General features: G+C 43.0%; 1 protein-coding gene across 1 annotated transcript; it reads left to right on the top strand.

Moving 5' to 3' along the window:
* Window positions 1–3,839: 3,839 nt before the first annotated feature.
* LOC141153247 (uncharacterized) lies at window positions 3,840–20,178 on the top strand. Its single transcript, XM_073637949.1, has 6 exons — window positions 3,840–4,368; window positions 8,532–8,671; window positions 15,436–15,566; window positions 15,947–16,073; window positions 17,520–17,633; window positions 19,930–20,178. Exons 1-6 carry the CDS (start codon window positions 4,077–4,079, stop codon window positions 20,065–20,067), a joined length of 942 nt encoding a protein of 313 aa, XP_073494050.1. The 5' UTR covers window positions 3,840–4,076; the 3' UTR covers window positions 20,068–20,178.
* The last annotated feature ends 1,261 nt before the right edge of the window (window positions 20,179–21,439 follow it).

The raw sequence follows: 21,439 nt of genomic DNA, 5'->3' as shown, positions 1-21,439 counted from the left end.
TTGGAGAGCATCGTGATGGGGCAACATCGTATCTCATCATAGTGGGATCACGTCTACCTCCAATTTGACTATTTTTGCAACCAGCTCTACATAGAGAATTCCTGTTGCACGACATATTTCTGTGTAGCACCAGCCTTACGCTGGAGTTACATGGCGACTTTGGCTGCGCGACCAAGGTTCATTGCAGCACAATACAATTCAATGGGATCACATTGCAACCCCGAGGGTACTGCAACAAGCAAGCCAAAAGAAGTCTAACCTTGCCGCAGTCGCATTACCATCGGGGTGCCCCTTTCACTTGTATTGTGCTGTGATGTAGCAGTGGCACCGAATGTGACTGCAGACTTGTGAATCCTCATATTGCGCACAGGGGGGGGGGGGGGGTGCGTGGCGGCAAGTATGCGATTTTCATACACGCGGTCACATGCCGACTAGACGTGTGCGGCCTCTCTCTATACAAGTGTATTGACACGTCTAGTCGGAATGTGACCGGAAGTATGCAAATCGCACTGCTGATCCTTTATAGCACCCACTGTGCACGCTGTGAGGATTCACAAGTCTGCAGTCACATAGAGTGACTGCACACTTGTACCCTAAGGCTGGACAACCCCTTTAATAAAAAAAAAATTGAGTACCAAAAGTATGGCGCAACAACAATAATATATATGCCCCAATGTATATAGGAAGCCTTACAGACACATGGTTGCACACAGCTTTCAAGCCGTGCTACAGTCATTGAGCATCCTAATAACGAGACCATGTTTGGGTGCCCAGTCCTTATTGTTGACCTTATGCTATGTTGGAAAAAGAAGATGCAAGTCTGTCACCTATATGAGGTGGACCAAAGGGGTGCAACTGCTACATCTGCACCCCCTATAACTACGTCCCTGGCCTTTTATCATCCGGTTATTAGAAGATCCACAGACATGATCGCTTTCTCCACTAGAGGTCGCCCTGTGCACGGTGACGCGGGCTCACAATACGGTCTTATGCTCCACTGGCGTCATAACGTGACGCACACGAGCGCTGGGAGACGCACGCATTCACTTTATTTTCAGTTCTTCGATTTTCACACGTGGGCTCGCATGCATAAGTAATGTGTTACCCTTTACAAATTCTTACTTTGAAGGTGAAAATATACATTAAAGTTGTGTAAAAAAAAAAGTTGCAAAAAAAAGTTGTGCAGAAGGGGACTGCGAGATGATGAAACATGGAAATGTTTGTGTGATGTTCCCTATTCTACCCCACTTACGTCCTCTATTGTCCGCTCCTATGACTCCATTCAAATACGGAAAATCCACTTTTCGTGGGAAGTTGGCGGCTTCTAACATCCTTCCCTGTGTCTCCAATAGTATCGCATGTTGAGGAGAACAGTTAGGGGGTTCACCATGAGTGGACAGTAATTCCATATACACTATATGGAGAAAAGTATGTGCCCCCTCCACTTGATACCTACAGGAGCTTTTCTGACCTCCCATTCTACATCCATAGACATTAATATGGAGTCGGCCCCTTTGCAGATTTAACAGCCCCTACGCTTCTGGGAAGGTTCTACAAGATTTTGGAGATGTCTATGGGAATATTTGCACCTGCATCCAGAAGAGCATTTGTGAGGTCAGACCCTGATGTTGGGGAGAGGCCGTGGTCACAATCTCCGCTCTAGTTCATCCTCGTGGTGTTGGATGGGGTTGAGGTCCGGGCTCTGTGCGGCCGGTCATGTTCTCCCCCCTCCATGTCTGTATGGACCTTGTACACTGGGCAAAGTCATGGGGGACAGAAAAGGGTCTTCCCCACCCAAACTGTTCCCACAAAGCTGGAAGCTACAATTGTCTAAAATGTCTTGTGCTGAAGCATTAAGATTTCCCTTCACTGGGACTAAGGGGCCGATGCCGATCCCTGATAACAAGCCCCTAATATTATGCTCCCCCACCAAACTTTATAGGGGGCACAATGCAGTCAGGCGGGTAACGTTCTCCTGGCATTCACCAAACGCCTCCATCAGACGCCAGGTAGAGAAGTGTGATCCGTCACTGCACAGAACACGTTTCCCCTGCTCCAGAGTCCAGTGGTAGTAGCTTTACACCACTCCATCCGACGCTCAGCATTGTGCTTGGTGATGTAAGGTTGCATGTAGCTGCTCGGCCATGAAGCTCCCGAAGGGGGTGCAGTGTTTGTGTTTCCACTTTTCAAATATATCCCTCACAGGTGATGATGGGATATTAAACAGGCTGTCAATCATGGGGTGAAAATGATTTTTATGCCTGCTTAAAAATCATCCTTCTCGGCAGCACATCATCTTGTGTAAACAGGACTCGTGCTGCCGAGAATTATGGCAGCCTATGCGCTCTACATGATCTATTACTGATTGGTCAGTGCGCACCGTTCAGTGTAAAACACGCTATTAGAAAACTGACAATCATTAAACATTTACCGATCGGCAGTGATTTAGTGCTGCCGGTCAGTCTGCGGAAATGGACCTTTCACAGATCCCTTGACAATAGTATATTAAATATGTGGACCCCTGCTGGGACCCCTATCAATCAGCTGTAATCAGAGGGGAAACCGGGCAGTAAGTGTTCAATATCCTGCAGCGCCACCACAGGGGACATTAGGCATTACACACTGCCCTCTGGCGGATGGGACAACAGATTGCTTCAGTCGTGGACGGTGACATTTCTCTATCCATTACACTAAATTGGGTGATGGATAAAAAAGAATGGGTGCAATGACTTTTGCATTCATATGCATCAAATGTTTACTTCCGGATACACTTTATGGCAATATAAAGAATGCGTACAGCCCGGGCAGACCAGACCATGCACATTCTATGTGGCACTCGGAGAAAGGGGCGCCATCTTTGGTTGGTCCCATCCCCTTTGCAGGAGCAGAAACAGATGGAAGAGGGCCCTGTATACAAGGAAAAGTATAATCCAGCTCACCCAAATTGTCAGCAATCCTCGGCCCACTCCTGCTCCACCAAGTACATGAAGAAAATGTAGGGAGAATCCAGACGTTTTGTGGATAAAAAAATATGCTAAAGCTTTATAGGCACCTTAGATAAAACCGGACATTCCCAGTCTCTAAAGAAGTATATAGGAGCTCTCCCTACGCATTTTGGACTAAAGCATACTCATGAGTAAGGACTAGCGAAACGCGTAGGAAAAGCTATTTTTTTTTTCAGTACTAGGAATGTCCTGTTTTATATGAAAGTACCCTAAAGCTTTTGCATATTTTTTAATCTATAAAACATCTGGATTCTCCCTACTTTTTCTTCGTGTGCTACCGCCGAGTTTTTCATTCGGGCCGAGGATTATTGACAACTTCAGTTTGAGTGTGCTGGATCATACATATGAATTGTACATAGGCTCTTTTACAGTCCAATAGCGCATCATAATCCACCTTTTATGTGACTGTGACAGAAGCTTCTTGCTGCTTTGGAGGTGGTAGTGGCTCCTTACCCTTTGGGCCCCATGTTGCACCAATGGTATGTTCGCCAATGCCCCTTTGCCATTGATTGGTGAGAATTGGGGTAACTACGTTATTAGGCATCCAGTGTGTGAAGAGCTGGCCTAAGAACATGGAGGATGCACAGCCCATAATGGAGGGGTCATTTTGAGCTTTGCTATGTAGCCGTATGTCCATAGGATCAGCCCGTAGGGACACCGTGCGCCTATATATCAGGCCTCTGTGTCATGCACATGAGCTCTTATATGGAGATCTCACTCTATACTTAGTGCAAAAATACAAGAATAAACCCTGCTATAAAATATTACAGGGAATCAAAGCATAAGAAATGAAAGCTAACAGTATCCTCCCGGAATAGGCGTCCACAGAGGGACAATGCTCTGCTATACATACGGTAGGACCGCTCATGTCTGGGAGATAATCATGTTAATTGGCTGGGTTGCTAGGTGGCAGTGCTGCTTTTGTAAGAATGTGAGAAAACAGCTTTTCTCCTCGGAGAGGCGAACAGAGAGCGGCAGGGGGAGCGCAGAAAATGGAGGGAGGGGGAGAACACTGAATACAGTGTGAGCCGAGCTGCTCGCTGCTAATAACACCGGCTTAAACCAGGGCGAATGAGGACGTTTTTGGGGTCACATAGGACCCCGCACAAAAAATCGAACACATCGATCAGACGCGCCATGGCTTCCTCTGCTCAGCATCAAGGCGACGCGGGGATTGTTCACACCACGGCGGGGTCTCCATTGGGAACGAGAGATATGATCGAAGAAAAGGATCAGGGAGTCGAGGCGGATTGGACAAGAACGGAGGGGTCACCCGTCCTCTGGGGAGAATTTCAAGGGACGGAGGGGGAAGATGGGAACGAGTGGTACCACAAGGGTGGTCTGCATCGATGTCGGCCTGAGGGTAAGAACCAGTGTGTGTGTATTGTTATCACAGCTGATGGGCAGTGCAATGTCTCCGTGTACCTGTATATTAGATCGGGGCAGTCACATTTATTGTACGTCTTTTACATGGATGCAGATATCAATACATGAACATAAATCACGTGAAGTATTCAGTAATCTGGGATTAGTGGCCGCGACCATGCAGGACGCCCTATAATCCCCTCCTCCACTAACGTATACCCTGAGATCCTGCTGTTTGTACTGAATCCACATGACAGCCTGTATGTGCGCAGATGCCCAGTATATATATATATATATATATATATATCTGTGTGTGTGTCTACTGTTTATCCTGCTGAGGGGATGCAGAGGGATCCAATATGATCCGAGGGATCCACTGTTATGGACGTGGGAATAAATATTAAAATGGAAACTCCCCCATCCCTTTAAATCATTTTATATTTATCAGGTGTATTTTATATTCTGCTTCTGTTTCTGTAATGTTTACTCATGTTTACATAATGGCAGGTTGATTGCTATTTGGAAATCAGAAAACTATTGCCAAATGTAGCTTAGGTGGCGGACCCCTATAAAATACAGAACACAGTGCTTCAGCCTTACTGCCCCAATAATATCAAATTGAAGGGGTTCACCGGTGAAAGCAAGTTATCACTTCACCTATACATATCATAGCTGATAACTTACTGATCAGAGGGGTCTGACCGCTGGGACCCACATCGATCGGCAGAACAGAAAATATTTATCCTCATTAAAATGGAGCAGCACTGCGTATGCCCGACCGCAGTCCCTATAGGGCTTCCAAGCTTGGCTTTTTCGACATAAGGAGTGAATGGAGCGGCGGTCGGATATCCGACCTGTTGATCCATTCCACACCGGGGATAAAAATGCCCCTTTCTGCCAGTCGTGCAGGTCCCAGTTGTCGGACCCCCAGTGATCAATAAGTTATCACCTATGTTGGGGATACTTTGAGATTTAATCCCTTTTTTTAAAAACTGAGAAAAGGCATAGTTAAAATAGAAAGAAGTGTAGAAGTGTTACTTACTCATTGGAACCCTCTCCAGTATGGTGGTCCCAGCTGGGACCAGCAATGATGGCTTCTTGTCAATACAGTCATTTAATTCCTTAGGCCACTTTTCGGCAGAAGGGTCAGATGACCGACAGATGGGATGCCATTACTTCTGGTCCTGGCAGAGACCACAGGAGCAGTGGTGCTTCAGAGACAAAAGTAGCACTCACTCATTATTTTTTAACAATTTCTTCTTTCTGTCCAGTTTGAAAACGGGCTGCAGAAAACCCCTGTAAAAAGGAACTTTCACTGCATTTTTTTAAAAATTTAAACTGAGTACCTCCTCCAGTAGTCGCCGCTCCACTGATTCTGGAACAGTTTTCCTTTTTTGTCTGTGTCTTTCCGATCCAAAGTTATGCCCCCCGGTAATAATGGTACAAGTTTTCCCTTGTACCACACAACTTCTCTGGGGGCGATTGCTTTTTCTCCTCTTACACTAGCCAATGAAATCACGGCTACACTCACAGAGAAGTTCTGTGGTACACGCCCAGTTGCTTGAAGGGAAAATTTGCTTCTTTATTTCTGGGGGTTATAACTTTGGACCAGAGGAGCACAGAAGAAAAAGAAAAACTGTTCCAGAATTCGGGGAGCAGTGGCAATTGGAGGAGGAACTCAGTTTAAGTTTTAAAAATCCATTGAAATGTCGCCTTTAAGTGATTGGTTTCAGAATTAGCTCCAAATGGGGTTGTCTTCTGCTAGACCGTTGGAGTTAATTTTCGTGTCAAAACATTGGAATATATAAGAATTTTTTTAACAAGTGGAAAACTTCCTTACATGAGATCTTGAGGATCAAAAACTCTATGTTAGTCCCTGAGCAGTCAATGAAAATAGGAGACTTTTTTTCCCATGCCAGCAGAAAATAAATGGGTCTTGTACTTGAGCAGGTCATTGTAATAATCATTTTACGGATCGCGGTATCCTGCTGATTGGTTTTTATTGTAATGTTGAACTACAGCTATAGAACATTTATATTCTTTATATAATTCATCATGGTTTTCATATATCTCCGTAAAAAATATTAACTTTTCATAATTATATTGTGTACAATTCTGGTACAAACCTTGTGTCTCCATGGCTACAGACTACAAACAAATACAAAAGAGCTTGTTTGTAGTCTGTGACCATGGAGATAGATAAGTCACCATAGGAGCTGTTTACAGAAAACGGAAGGAATTTTTTTTACTCAAGATTATTTGAAAAATTCCTTCATTTCATCATTTTAAATTAATTTGAGCAAATTACAAAAATAAATTGTGAAGTCAAAATGGTTCATTTTGACAGTGTAACATATTTATAATATTGTCATAGAGAGAATTTAAAATCCACAAGACATATCCAGAGAGGGGACATATCACCCTCAAATTGAACATATGGGATTAATTGTGGCTGGGGAAAAAAAAAATTATAACTAGGTGAGAGAGAAAAACCTAACACTCAACCTCCATAGAAGTAGGGGTCTCCTGCAGTGACCAACTAATTGCAGGGAAGAAGACAACGAGTCTGAGATCTCTTTACGCAGAGGCGGAGATGTACCTTTACCCGGGATAGGACTTCCTCTGATCAAAGAATTTTCGTAGACGTTTTGGGGGCCAGTGGTCAGTGATGAATATTGGAGTTGGCATTGATCCGATATTTAGGGGAGATCCATTTTTAGCGTCATAGCCAAGAGACAAACATAACGCATTCACTCTCATTACATAAGGCCATTCTAACCCCTCCAACTTAATAACGGTCCAATGGATGGTGCTATCCAGGCCATGTTTCATCTCCATAGACAGATAAAATCGCGATAAAAAACATGATGACAATATCTACCGCCTGGGACCTCCAGGGGCGAAGATAACCTGTAAGTTGGGTATCTCATGGAATTCTCAAGGACCTAGCACATCCCACACCCAGCACCCATGTGAGCTCATCAAGGAGGGGGTATGTGGGCATAGCATTGATCTAATAAAAATGAAATGGGTCTCTGCTTTGTTCATTCTGGAAAACACAGTTCACTGTCAGAGAATTTCATTTTCCTAATCGGAGCGCTTCCCTCCATAAAGATAAGAGCCACTCCTGCAACATCAGGTTTAGTAATTCTCTTTTGTTATCCTTTTTATTCTATGTAATTGTATATACCGTATTGTTTTGTTCCCGTTTTGTATCATCTTTGTATATTTTTATAAACACTGCCTACTTTTCTGGATTAAATATATAAAATGTAATAGCTCTGTTCCTCTTGCTCAGTAAACCGCACCCCTGAAGTCATACGCTATCTGGCGTCCAATCGGCCTGTATAACTGATTGGTGGTAGTAGCTAGTAGTTCTTTTTGTTTTTGTTGAGCTGGCAATGACTGTACCGGGGTATATATATATATTCCATGCATTGGAATCGGAGGTGTATAAACCATAAGCTCACTGTGAGTTCCTGAATAACCGGCCTAGTAGTGGAAGCAGCCACGGCTTCGTCCATCACTCGTCAGTCAATTGCGTAATTGTCCTGACGATTGGAGGAAGCAGGGTTGCGTTCCCTTAACAACTGGTGGCAGCGGCAGGATCCGTGTGACCCTCCTGGCTGTTATACTTGACAAATATATTTAAAGGGGTTGTCTGGGACTTTTATATTGATGGCCTAACCTATTGGATAGGTAATCAATATCTGATCAGTGAGGGTTCGACACTTGGCCTAAACCAGCAACTCAATTTCTGATGGACTTGAGTCATCGTTGTATTACAAGAACATCCTATTATCTCAATGGCTGCCATGTAAAACCTAATTTTCCTCTGTAGGGGCCACTTCACTGTAAATAACTGGCTGTCCGGGACCTCCAAGGCAATACCAACTGTTTGCTTGTGGCGCAGGGAGGGGGAAGAAGAGCATTGTAGGCCACATTCTGAAAAGGGTTTTCTCTCTTTTAGACGCCCATAGAGATTAGATACCTGTCAGCCAAAATATATTTCAGCCTCGACTTCCCTGTTAATATACCCATTGGGCGCTACTTAGTGTTACTTCCCTCCCATGGCAGTTGTCATTGCATTGCTCTACTTTCCTGAAATAGAATATGTGCAACAATGCTGGGAATTAATCAGCTTTTTTTCTCCTTTTATAGACACCTGGGTGGCCTTCAGAGATACAGAAAGTGAGGAACCACAGTCAGATGATCAGGAGGGACACGCAATACAGCACGAAGGGCGCTGGTGGTGCGAAGACAGCACAACGTTGTGCACAAGAGAGCAGTCTATAGACAAAGTGAGCCTGGAAATGAGTCAAAATTAATAATGCCCTGATCTACTGTTTTATAGTTTGGCCTTTAAAGACCATCCTGGGGCAGTGAATGCATGGGAAAAAGTAGACGGCCACAACATGTCACCCTTAACTTGTCATTGTCATGTACATCATTCTTTACACATAGTTCCTGACATGTCTTTAGAAAAGCACGGCCCTATTACCCTCATCCCCTACAGGGTAAACCAATTTTGGTGGCTATACCAGTCTAAAATGGCCAGGAATTGTTAAGGATCTTATGCACTGCAACTTGACATCCACTGTTTTTGAGTGGGTGTTGTTTTTTCATCTACATTCTACCAGTGCTATAGGTATTGGGTCTTCCTTTCAATCACTTTCCTGCATATATTGCACCTATCATCATCCTACGTCTTTCCTGCCTGCAACTGAAAGTTCACCCCGCTATTATGTCTGTATCCAGTTTGACAAAAAAACAGGAGCAAAAAGACAAAGACCTGCCCTCATGTTCTATAAAGAGACAAAGACCTGCCCCCATGTACTGTAGAGAGTCAAAGACCTGCCCCCACCTCCTGTAGAGAGTCAAAGACCTGCCCCACCTCCTGTAGTAAGTCAAATACCTGCCCCATGTCCAGTATAGAGTCAAAGACCTCCCTCCACCTCCTGTAGAGAGTCAAAGACCTGCCCCACCTCCTGTAGTAAGTCAAATACCTTCCCCCATGTCCTGTAGAGAGACAAAGACCTGCCCCCACCTCCTGTAGAGAGTCAAAGACCTGCCCCACCTCCTGTAGTAAGTCAAATACCTGCCCCATGTCCAGTATAGAGTCAAAGACCTCCCTCTACCTCCTGTAGAGAGTCAAAGACCTGCCCCACCTCCAGTAGTAAGTCAAATACCTGCCCCCATGTCCTGTAGAGAGTCAAAGACCTGCCCTCACCTTGTGTAAAGAGTCAAAGACCTTACCTCATGTCCTGTAGAGAGTCAAAGACATTCCCCTATGTCCTGTAGAAAGTCAAAGAACTGCCCCCACGTCCTGTAGAGAGTCAAAGACCTGCCCCCACATCCTGTAGAGAGCCAAAGAGCTGTCCTCACGCCCTGTTTAGAGTCAAAGACTTTCCTCCATGTCCTGTAGAGAGTCTATAAAGAGACAAAGACATGCCCCCACATCCTGTAGAGTCAAAGACCTGCCCCCACATCCTGTAGAGAGTCAAAGACCTGCTCCCATGTCCTGAATAAAGTCAAAGACCTTCCCCCCATTTCCTCTAGAGAGTTAAATACCTGCCCCCACATCCTGTAGAGAGTCAAAGACCTGACCCCACATCCTGTAGTGAGTAAAAGAGCTGTCCTCACGCCCTGTATAGATTCAAAGACTTTCTTCCATGTCCTGTAGAGAGTCAAAGACCTGCCTTCATGTTCTATAAAGAGACAAACACCTGCCCCCACATCCTGTAGAGAGTCAAAGACCTGCCTTCATGTTCTATAAAGAGACAAAGACATGCCCCCCGCATCATGTAGAGAGTCAAAGACCTGCCCCCACATCCTGTAGAGTCAAAGACCTGACCCCATATCCTGTAGAGAGTCAAAGACCTGCCCCACCTCCTGTAGAGAGTCAAAGACCTGCCCCCACATCCTGTAGAGAGTCAAAGACCCGACCCCACATCCTGTAGAGAAGCAAAGACCCGACCCCACATCCTGTAGAGAGTCAAAGACCTGACCCCACATCCTGTCGAGAGTCAAAGACCTGACCCTACATCCTGTAGAGAGTCAAAGACCTGACCTCACATCCTGTAGAGAAGCAAAGACGTGACCCCACATCCTGTAGAGAGTCAAAGACCTGCCCCAACTTCTGAGTCTGCTTCAAAATAAAGTGAACACAGTTTTTTTTATTATGTCCTATGGCATGTGGATGCCATTGAGGAGAAAAGCTTGCTCAGGAAAGAACTGCCCCTTTTTCTAGGACTCATATCAATTATTTATTACATGGTTGTCCATTAATTTGAATGGGCAACAAGTAATACTATATCTCTGTGTAGCCAACTGCTAAAAGAGTTGATCTCTGGATTCTTCAGTCGATTGCCAAAAGGTTTGCTTAATCATTAAATATCACCCTTGTTGTATAGCTTGTATAAAAATTACATTGTTTGCCACTTATGTGCTGTTAAAAAATAATACAGCAGAGTTATGAAATTTACTGACATAATATGGCGCCACCTGGTGTTCAAAGTGTAGAGTAATCTGTACGTCCACCTAATGAGCCGAGTGCTGATGGTCACACATGCTCAGTCACTCTCTCCACAGCCAGGTCTTTTCATTGTGATCCTATGTCCATTACAGACTAGTCAATATAAATATTTTCTTTCCTGCTTGTCAGGGAAGGTGGCTTAGCATGGGGGAGGCTACAGAAGTTGTAAATTTTAAATCCCATCAAGCACCACTTTTTCCTGCAGCAACTGCGGCCGGTGACCTAAACGAGTAAAGCCACCAGTGGCTGCTTTGTCATCTTGGTACCTGCCGTCAGTTCCTATGAAGAGTGCAAATAACCCATACAAAAAATATGGTCAAAAGGTGTTTCATGTAAAACTTTTATGGGTGTGACCGTTAAAAGAAAAGCCTCTCACCTGCTGGGGTTGTGCAGGTAGGGGTACAACTCCATATACCTTGTGAACAAATACCGATGGGTGCAACCGAATTGGTTGCTGTGGACTAGTCTTCCAAAGAGAGTTCCAGTTAAGCGTAATCAGGAGCAGAATAACCTGGTGACCGGCGCTCCCAAAGGCAAAAATGGATCATTCACCGGAATTGATGAAAATAAAAAATGTATTAAAAAAAAACACAACGCGTTTCGGCTGTACCCAGCCTTCCTCAGGTGTTCACTGCTCTCCAGAGAAATTAAAGAAATGTTTGCAGTAGGTCATACAGCTGGGCTAAGGTTAATGTGGTATAAGAACACATTGAACACATTTGTATGACACCTGAGGAAGCCTGGGTTCAGCTGAAACGCGTTTTGTTTTTTTAACAAGTTTTTATTTTCATCAATTCCGGTGAATGATCCATTTTTTGCCTTTGGGAGCATCGTTCACTTGGATTTTCTCCTCTTGAATCATTTTGTGAGAGGATAGACAGAGTCTTACTGCGAGAGCTTTCCCAAATTGAAAAAAAAATATCCTCTATTAAAAAAAAAAAAAAGAAATAGCAACATCATAATAAATGTTTACTTTTAAGTTTAGAGCTAGGGTTAAGGTTAGACTTAGGGCTAGGGTTATAGAATAATAATGTATGTCTAACTTAATTTTTTACATTTTATGTTGGATTTTAGAAAAAAGCTGAAGAACCTCGAGGGCCAAAGGGCAAACTATGATTACATAATTTTCTGAAAATACAATACATGTGCTTGAGGGTTTCAGAACTGGACTGGTAAAAGGGACTCGGGGTTAGGGGGCAAAAAATACTTTCCTTGCCCCAAGTGCTGGCTGTGCTATGCCGCAGGCTGTGAAGGTCTATTGGATGTAGGTCCTAAGGTTGCTCGGTGGTCTTTCTTGTGGGCATCTGGTTAATAGGGCTAAGATTATTGGAGGTAATGGAGAGCATGGCTGGACGGGCTGCAGATAGATATGACATCTGGGGATTAGCATGCCCGGCATGGCGTTGGTTGGGTGATGTGAAACTGGCAGTAATTTGGTGCCATGGATAAGTTGTTGGTTGCAGAAAGTGCAATGTTGCTGACAATGCGGCCTCCAGATTGCCTTTGCTGTCTAGCAGACTCCAAGGTCATTCATGGATCCTAATAATGTTTCTGAGCAATAGAAATAAGGACAAGAAGGAGACTGGGAGAGCAGGTATTGGTGCACTGCTATAATGTGCAAGCTGTGGCTCCAGAATTAATAACATTGACCATTCAGCTCTATTTTGCTAATTTTTGCTGGATTTGCCATCACTTTCTGCGTGGGAGTCTGCCCCCCAGTGCTCCTCAGAATTCAGGGACTGATGCACTGATTTAGCGCTGAGATCTTGTTACCGCTTTTTCCTGCCCAGCAACATTGGTTGTAGGAGGAACTGGAGACAGCCCTGTTCACATGGATGGAGCTGTGCGGCAGTTCCCTTGCGGATGGCTGGACGCCACTTCACAAGGAAAGATTGTTAAGATCAATGTTTCATCGGAAAATTACCCATTGTTGAAATCAAATTATTATGTTAAATGTTTTTTTTCTATTTTCTTTTAGTTTTTGATAGTGTTTTGTTTATCAACTTTCCATATCAATAGATATTTATTTATTATAAAAAAACAGAAAACAAAACATCTTGCAATTTTCACTTTTCAGCAGTCTCATTATTATTACAGACAGGGTTACAATGAACAGTGATCCCTATATACAGTAGATAACACAGGATCCACCATTCACAATGTGTGATGTCACAGCTCACCTCCTCCTCCTGTACAATGACTGATAACACCTCTATATACAGTAGATAACACAGGATCCACCATTCACAATGAGTGATGTCATAGCTCACCTCCTCCTCATCCTGTACTCTGACTGATAACATCTCTATATATAGTAGATAACACAGGATCCACCATTCACAATTGGTGATGTCACAGCTCACCTCTTCCTCCTGTACAATGACTGATAATACCTCTATATACAGTAGATAACACAGGATCCACCATTCACAATAGGTGATGTCACAGTTCACCTCCTCCTCCTGTACAATGACTGACAACACCTCTATATAAAGTAGATAACACGGGATCCTCCACTCACAATAGGAGATGTCACAGCTCACTTCCTCCTCCTCCTGTACAATGACTGACAACACCTCTATATACAGTAGGTAACACGGGATCCACCACTCACAATAGGTGATGTCACAGCTCACTTCCTCCTCCTCCTGTACAATGACTGACAACACCTCTATATACAGTAGGTAACACGGGATCCACCACTCACAATAGGTGATATCAGAGCTCACCTCCTCCTCCTGTACAATGACTGATAACACCTCTATATACAGTAGATAACACAGGATCCACCATTCACAATAGGTGATGTCACAGCTCACCTCCTCCTCCTCCTGTACAATGACTAACAACACCCCTATATGCAGTAGATGACACAGGATCCACCAATCACAATAGGTGATGTCACAACTCACTTCTTCCTCCTCCTGTACAATGACTGACAACACCTCTATATACAGTAGGTAACACGGGATCCACCACTCACAATAGGTGATATCAGAGCTCACCTCCTCCTCCTCCTGTACAATGACTGATAACACCTCTATATACAGTAGATAACACAGGATCCACCATTCACAATAGGTGATGTCACAGCTCACCTCCTCCCCCTCCTCCTGTACAATGACTGATAACACCTCTATATACAGTAGATAACACAGGATCCACCATTCACAATAGGTGATGTCACAGCTCACCTCCTCCTCCTCCTGTACAATGACTAACAACACCCCTATATGCAGTAGATGACACAGGATCCACCAATCACAATAGGTGATGTCACAACTCACTTCTTCCTCCTCCTGTACAATGACTGACAACACCTCTATATACAGTAGGTAACACGGGATCCACCACTCACAATAGGTGATATCACAGCTCACCTCCTCCTCCTCCTGTACAATGACTGATAACACCTCTATATACAGTAGATAACACAGCATCCACCATTCACAATAGGTGATGCCACAGCTCACCTCCTCCCCCTCTCTTCACATTGACCTTTGCCATAATCAGAACATGCTCAGAAGGCTACTACACAAAATATAGGGCCTGAGTCAGTCTGATGCTGGTAATGTCCATTTGCTCAACAGGAAGAAGGAATCTTAAATTAGTCTCCCGTTATGATATTTTTTATTATAGCTTGTGATATAAAATATAAATGAAACATTACTAATTATGTTTTATACTTTTTACATAAATAGGTCATTCACAATTAATCAGGGGTGCAAACTATTTTTGTTTTCTGAAGGTCTCAGAGGTCAGACTCCCAATAATCAAAAAGTGATGTCAATAAGCAATAAGCTATCACTTTATGAAATATGAAAAAGGTTTAAATGCTTGATTATAGACATTTTGAGCAGAGGGAACCCCACTGATTATGTTCCTCTCTACATTATATCTTGGGGCCCACATTTACGTCTCCTGAAACATCACCACTCTTGTCCATGAGCTTGATCTGGAATTGCAGCTGCTATCTCACACAAAGCCTTTGGGCATGAGTGGCTTTATTTTAAGGGAATCCGTCAGCAGTTTTTTTGCTGTGTAATCTGAGAGCAGTACGATGTAGGGGCTGAGACACTGATTCCAGGGATGTGTCACTTATTAGGCTGTATGCTGTTGTTTTAATACAATCAGTATTTTATCAGCAGGAGATTATCAATACCTAGACTGGTGCCCACATGAGTCCTGGTCCAGGGCTGATTAGCAGTTTTCTGTCAATATACAATGTACACAGAAAGCTGCTAATCAGGGGTAAAGGCAGGGGCAGCTTACTGAGCTCTGCTACATCTAAACTGTGATTGTATCACAACTGCTTCACCCAGGAAACTAAGTGATACATTGCTGGAATCAGGGCCTCTTTCTCTACATTATGCTGCTCTCAGAACAAAAACCTTGTGACAGATTCCCTTTAAGGAGGAAAATAGGCCTTTTTTTCTTAACTTCATACAACCCCTTTAAGGCTACAGTTTATGAACCTCATATACCGCATCATTACTAATTTTGTATTTTCCTGTGTTTTCCATCCTCCAGGACAGTCTAGAACACGTATTTGAAAACTGCTTTCCTCCAGTGTCGCATCCACTTGTAGAAGGAGAAATTCAGCCGCTGGAATCATTATTACACGATGTTGAAGCTCAGAGTCATACACCGTCACGTGGAAGGTAGCATGCATATCTGAAGAGTAGGACCCCGCTTATACAGAGCTGCTCGTTAGCCCCCAGGACACTTCTCATGTTCAGCTCTTTATATTGTTCTTGTTTCTTTTGGTTTATTATAAACAGCAGAGCCTTTGTAAATTTTGCAAATAATAATAAATTATTTTCAATGGAGGGGGCGGATAATTTTGATTGCAATTATACACAGCACCAACGCAGCTCCGGCAGTCGTTATGGGGTCCGTGCAGGTATTGTCCTCAACTAAAACTTGGCTGTCCTCTTCTGAGACCGGGTTTGGGGTGGTGTGAACGGACCTCTGATTTCTATCTTATATGTACATCCTGCTTCATTCATGCCCCCTCTGTTATTTTGGTTTGTGACTGCAGATCCATAGACTATCTACAGCGCTCTGCATGTGAGCACACAAGAGACCCTGATGTGCTGTATAAGTGGAAAGGATCCCTGCTACACGGCAGCTACCTCTCATGTCTCCACGTCAACCCTAACGAGAAGGTTAGTTTGTGTTTATCTTTTGTAGCTTTTGGTCCTGCATATAATATATATTTATATATATATTGTAGCAAAGTCAGGTAGGACAGGCTTAAATCCTATCACTGCAGGTCTTAATTAGATGCACCTGGCTAGCTTTAACTAAGAACCAGGGCCTGTGTTCACTAGGTGTGTCAGTCTGCTGAATGAAGCAGAGTCCAGTGTGCTGCTGGTGAGTGACCAGCCAAAATGTGAGCTATAGCTGAGAGAGAGGCATGCCAAGGTCTCTCTGAATGCAGACTGCACAGGTCAGCTAGGGAAGCTGAGCAGTCTGTGTGTTGAAGCTGCAGAGTAACGTGTGGAAGCTGCAACCTGTTCAGTGTGAACTGTGCCGTAGTTGAACATTTCTGTTTGGAGCTGGAAGTTGCTGGAGCTCGGGCTTAAGGTGATACAGAGACTGGTGGGATCATGCCTCTTCTGTGTATGAAGTTTGCTTTGCTTTAGGAGGAAGGACTATGTGCCTGCTGAATGGACTGTTTATTTGCTGTGATACCTTTGTGCCCAGAAGAGACTGTTTTTGGTTTTGAATCCCTCTGAATTTTATGAAAGCAATAAAACTGCGCCTGTATGGACCAAACTGCCTTGCCTGTGTGAAAGTTACCTAATGCCTACCTGAGAGAGAAAATCCCTATAATATATATTTATTTAAAAAAAAAGTATCCTTCCTTTGGTATTTTTCCATTGATGGAGGTGTGCAGAGGCTTGTCTTTTGTGTACAGAGCTGTTTTTTTTCTTACATACCATTTTGGGGTACATATGAAACTTTGATCACTTTTTATTGCATTTTTTGTGGCAGAGTTGGAGATTCAAAAATGACAATATTTTAACAAAAAAAAAGACAATATTTTTTTATATTTACTTTATAGGTTAAACAATTATATATTTTCATAGATTGGCCTTGGTGGTACTGAATATGATTATTTTTTACATTTCTTTATTTGTAAGTGGGGGAAGGGATGAGATTTGATTTTTTTTATATATATTATTCTTTATTTTATTTTATTTTTTTTAGTACCAATAAGAGACTTGAACTTTGTATGATTTGATCGCTTGTACTTTATACTGAAATTCCACAGTAATTTAGTAATTTATAGTCCTAATCACATTCTCCTATGAAGCCTAACCTCTGGCTGGGCTTCAAAGGTGTACCAACATGGCAGCCATGGGGGCCTTTTGCAGGCTAAAAATTGACACTTTAGACCATATACTCCGACCCATGATATGTCCATCATGGAGCGTTAAAGGCTTAAAGGTGTTTGCATTCATACGTCCTTGCATGGAGTCCCAAAGAAAACAGTACCTATACGAATGCAGTCTTGGAATTTAAAGGGAAACAGTGGAATTTAATGGTGACATCACTCCAGTTGGTATTCTAATATTAAGAATTGTCGCTTTTTTCCCCTTTCCCAGGGACCACCTCACAGAACCAAGTTTTCTGCGTCTCCTCCAGTCCCTAAACAAAGGCCACAGCACCACAAGCTGAGCACAGGGTTAGCAAGAGACCCGGAGCTGAAACTTATGAAGGTCAGAGGACACGTAAACTCATTGGAAACAGTCCGCAAGTGCGTGTCTCATGGAGCGCTGTAGTGCACATCCAGCCAATGCTGCACTCAGATGAGGCTCTGCAGAGTTTTATTCTCGGGATCAATATGAAAATATGTCTTATATTCTAGGTTCTTCAAAGTAGCCACCTTTTGCTTTGATGACTGCTTTGCACACTCTTGGCATTCTCTTGATGAGCTTCAAGAGGTAGTCACCAGAAATGGTCTTCCAACAATCTTGAAGGAGTTCCCAGAGATGCTTAGCACTTGTTGGCCCTTTTGCCTTCACTCTGCGGTCCAGCTCACCCCAAACCATCTCGATTGGGTTCAGGTCTGGTGACTGTGGAGGCCAGGTCATCTGGCGTAGCACCCCATCACTCTCCTTCTTGGTCAAATAGCCCTTACACAGCCTGGAGGTGTGTTTGGGGTCATTGTCCTGTTGAAAAATAAATGATGGTCCAACTAAACGCAAACCGGATGGAATAGCATGCCGCTGCAAGATGCTGTGGTAGCCATGCTGGTTCAGTATGCCTTCAATTTTGAATAAATCCCCAACAGTGTTGCTAGCAAAGCACCCGCACACCATCACACCTCCTCCTCCATGCTTCACGGTGGAAACCAGTCACGTAGAGTCCATCCATTCACCTTTTCTGCGTCGCACAAAAACATGGTGGTTGGAACCAAAGATCTCAAATTTGGACTCATCAGACCAAAGCACAGATTTCCACTGGTCTAATGTCCATTCCTTGTGTTCTTTAGCCCAAACAAGTATCTTCTGCTTGTTGCCTGTCCTTAGCAGTGGTTTCCTAGCAGCTATTTTACCATGAAGGTCTGCTGCACAAAGTCTCCTCTTAACAGTTGTTGTAGAGATGTGTCTGCTGCTAGAACTCTGTGTGGCATTGACCTGGTCTGTAATCTGAGCTGCTGTTAACCTGTGATTTCTGAGACTGGTGACTCGGATAAACTTATCCTCAGAAGCAGAGGTGACTCTTGGTCTTCCTTTCCTGGGGCGGTCCTCATGTGAGCCAGTTTCTTTGTAGCGCTTGATGGTTTATCAGCTGTGTATCCACCAGACTTCTGCACAACACAACTGATGGTCCCAACCCCATTTATAAGGCCACTTATTAAACCTGACAGGGCACACCTGTGAAGTGAAAACCATTTCCGGTGACTACCTCTTGAAGCTCATCAAGAGAATGGCAAGAGTGTGCAGAGCAGTCATCAAAGCAAAAGGTGGCTACTTTGAAGAACCTAGAATATAAGACATATTTTCAGTTGTTTCACACTTTTTTGTTAAGTATATAATTCCACATGTGTTAATTCATAGTTTTGATGCCTTCAGTGTGAATGTACAATTTTCAAAGTCATGAAAATACAGAAAAATCTTTAAATGAGAAGGTGTGTCCAAAATTTTGGTCTGTACTGTATGTCATTAGCAAATCAGTTTATTTCCCTTAGTATTAAAGAGACGCAGCTTTTTCATTTTGCCAGAGTGAGCGCAAAACCTAGTAAGATTCTGTTTGGGACACACAGAGTGTGAGGAGGAGAGCTGATCCTATAGCAAAGTGGAGCCTTGTTCTCAGACTTCAAAGGATTTAGCCTGTTTTGCCATTTTGTATTCTCTATAGGATACAATGGAAGATACTATTTGCCTATTTTTCTCATAAATTCATCAAAAGTAATCACAAACAGGTTAACCAAGTCATCCCAATAGCCAGTGAATCAAAGCACAAATCAGGTGAAAATTGTCCTTATCTCCAGCCAAGAACCTGAACTTTATACAGAATATTGTTATATATCAGCCATATGATAAGATGTATCTGTGTATTATGCAACCCCAGATAAAAGAAGAGGACACAGCTGCTTCTACAGATGTAATCTTCAAGTAGATGACATAGTTACTTGTAAAAGGGTAGTGTAATATAAAGGGAGATAGTGGCATCTAAAAAGTTAATCTGCAAGAAGGTGACATAGCTGCCTATAAAGGCTTAAATTGCGAATGGAGGACAAAGCTGCATCAAAAGGATTAGTCTGTAAGAAATAGTCATAGCTGTTTGTAAAAGGTTGATCTGAAAAAGAAGGAATCTTCTTCCTCTAAATGGGTGTCTCTTGAGGAGAGTACTGCTCCTGGCCACTGATTTCTGCTTTGCTGGTAGGCGGCTCCCCTTTAAATTGCCACTTTTAAAGTGACCAAATCTTTCAACTATAAGCACTACTACAGATCATCCCTTTAAGATCAATATTCACCACTTTGTCTATTTTTCCCCTCTGTGTCCCAGGTGGCCTCTGTGTCAGTCCACGTCACTGGTTTCAGCCCATCTCATCACCTGCAGTCCCTTTTCCAGCACTGGTCCCAGCCCAGCGGGAAGACTCGGCTGAAGGTCGCCTATGAATTTAACCGCAGTCTCCTTGTCTAATGATTCTCTTGGACTCACAATTTAACGTTTTGGTAATATTTGGTGGAAGATTTGAGCATTTTTATGTCGCAGAAAAGTATATTTTCTACAATAAAAGCTAGTGATTAAAGAGTGATTTGCCTTCAATATAATATATTATTATTTATTTCATTTTTGTTGCTAATATTTGCCTACTTTATATATTATTTACTTCATTTATTAATAACAGTAATAATAATAATAATAACAATAATTATTATTTAGTCCTCATTCACATACAGGTTTAACTTGATTTAACTTTTATTTTCAAATGTTTTTAATCATCACTTTAATGGAGCCATTGGTGAGAGCTGCTTCCCTTACAATAACATTTTCCTTACCTGAAGCACCACTAGGGGGAGCTGATTTTATACAGATTTATTGAGCAAGTTTAATGGGAGCTGTATGAAACCCTGTACAGTGAGCTCCCTAATGGTGCAGACAGAATTGTATCATTTAAAAGGAGGATCCATCATTTAGCAAAAATATTTATTATTTAAGAGGTGTAAACGCTGCTGTTCTCCTGAATCTGGCGCTGTATTTGTTTTGTTCCCACGCCTCTCCTCTTATTCCTAACTCAGACATTTGTGACATATAGTATTAATAGGATATTTACTTGTTTTATTGCCTCAGTTTAAAGTATCCACCAGGAAAAGCTCATTTAATCACGGAGGCTGTCAGGAATGTCCAAACGTGGACTTGTTTCCCATAGACTTCTATGTTTTAAAAAAATATATAGCCTTTTAAAGGATACATTTTTTTTACTGAAACATGCAGTATGGAAAACCTGCGCCTGCGGTATGGAAAGTGTACTTTTCCTTCCTCTCTCCTTTCTTTCTTCACTCCCTTCCTTCTTTCCTTTCTCCCTTTTTTCTTTACTTTCGTCTTTCTTTCCTTCCTCACTTCCTTATTTCCTTCCTTCATTACTTCTTTCCTTTCTCCCTTTTTTCTTTTCTTTCTTTCTTTTTTCCTGCCTTCTTGTCTTCCTTATTGTCTTCCTTCTTTCCTATCTCACTTCCTTCTTTCTTTCCTTCCTTCATTCTTTCTTATCTTTCTCCCTTTCTTCTTTCCTTCCTTTCTCCATTCCTTCTTTCCTTTCTGCTTTCCTTCCTCCCCTCTTTCCTTTCTCCCGCGCTTCTTTCCTTGCTCCCTTTTTTCCTGTGGCGCTAGTCACTACTCACAGACAAGCCGTGAGAGTGGGTAGTCAAGAGGTCCAAAGTCAAAAGCCATGAGGGTACGTCATAGACAGAGGGGTGAGACAAAGGCGTAGTCAGATAACAGTCCGAGGTCAGAATTCCAAGAAGGAAGAGAATCACGACAAAAGGGCTAGGCAAACGGATGGTCCAAGGCAAAT

This window comes from Phyllobates terribilis, unplaced genomic scaffold (assembly GCF_046119375.1).
Source record: "Phyllobates terribilis strain yellow unplaced genomic scaffold, ASM4611937v1 Scaffold_7__3_contigs__length_470593459, whole genome shotgun sequence".
Lineage (NCBI taxonomy): Eukaryota > Metazoa > Chordata > Amphibia > Anura > Dendrobatidae > Phyllobates > Phyllobates terribilis.
The sequence above is the reverse complement of the archived record's forward strand: the minus strand, read 5'-3'. Positions and strand labels throughout refer to the sequence as shown.

Coding starts and splice junctions, on each gene's coding strand:
- LOC141153247 (XM_073637949.1), top strand. CDS start 4,077: ATGAGGACGTTTTTGGGGTCACATAGGACCCCGCACAAAAAATCGAAC. Junction 4,369..8,531: donor GCATCGATGTCGGCCTGAGG/GTAAGAACCAGT, acceptor CTCCTTTTATAG/ACACCTGGGTGGCCTTCAGA. Junction 8,672..15,435: donor GAGAGCAGTCTATAGACAAA/GTGAGCCTGGAA, acceptor TCCATCCTCCAG/GACAGTCTAGAACACGTATT.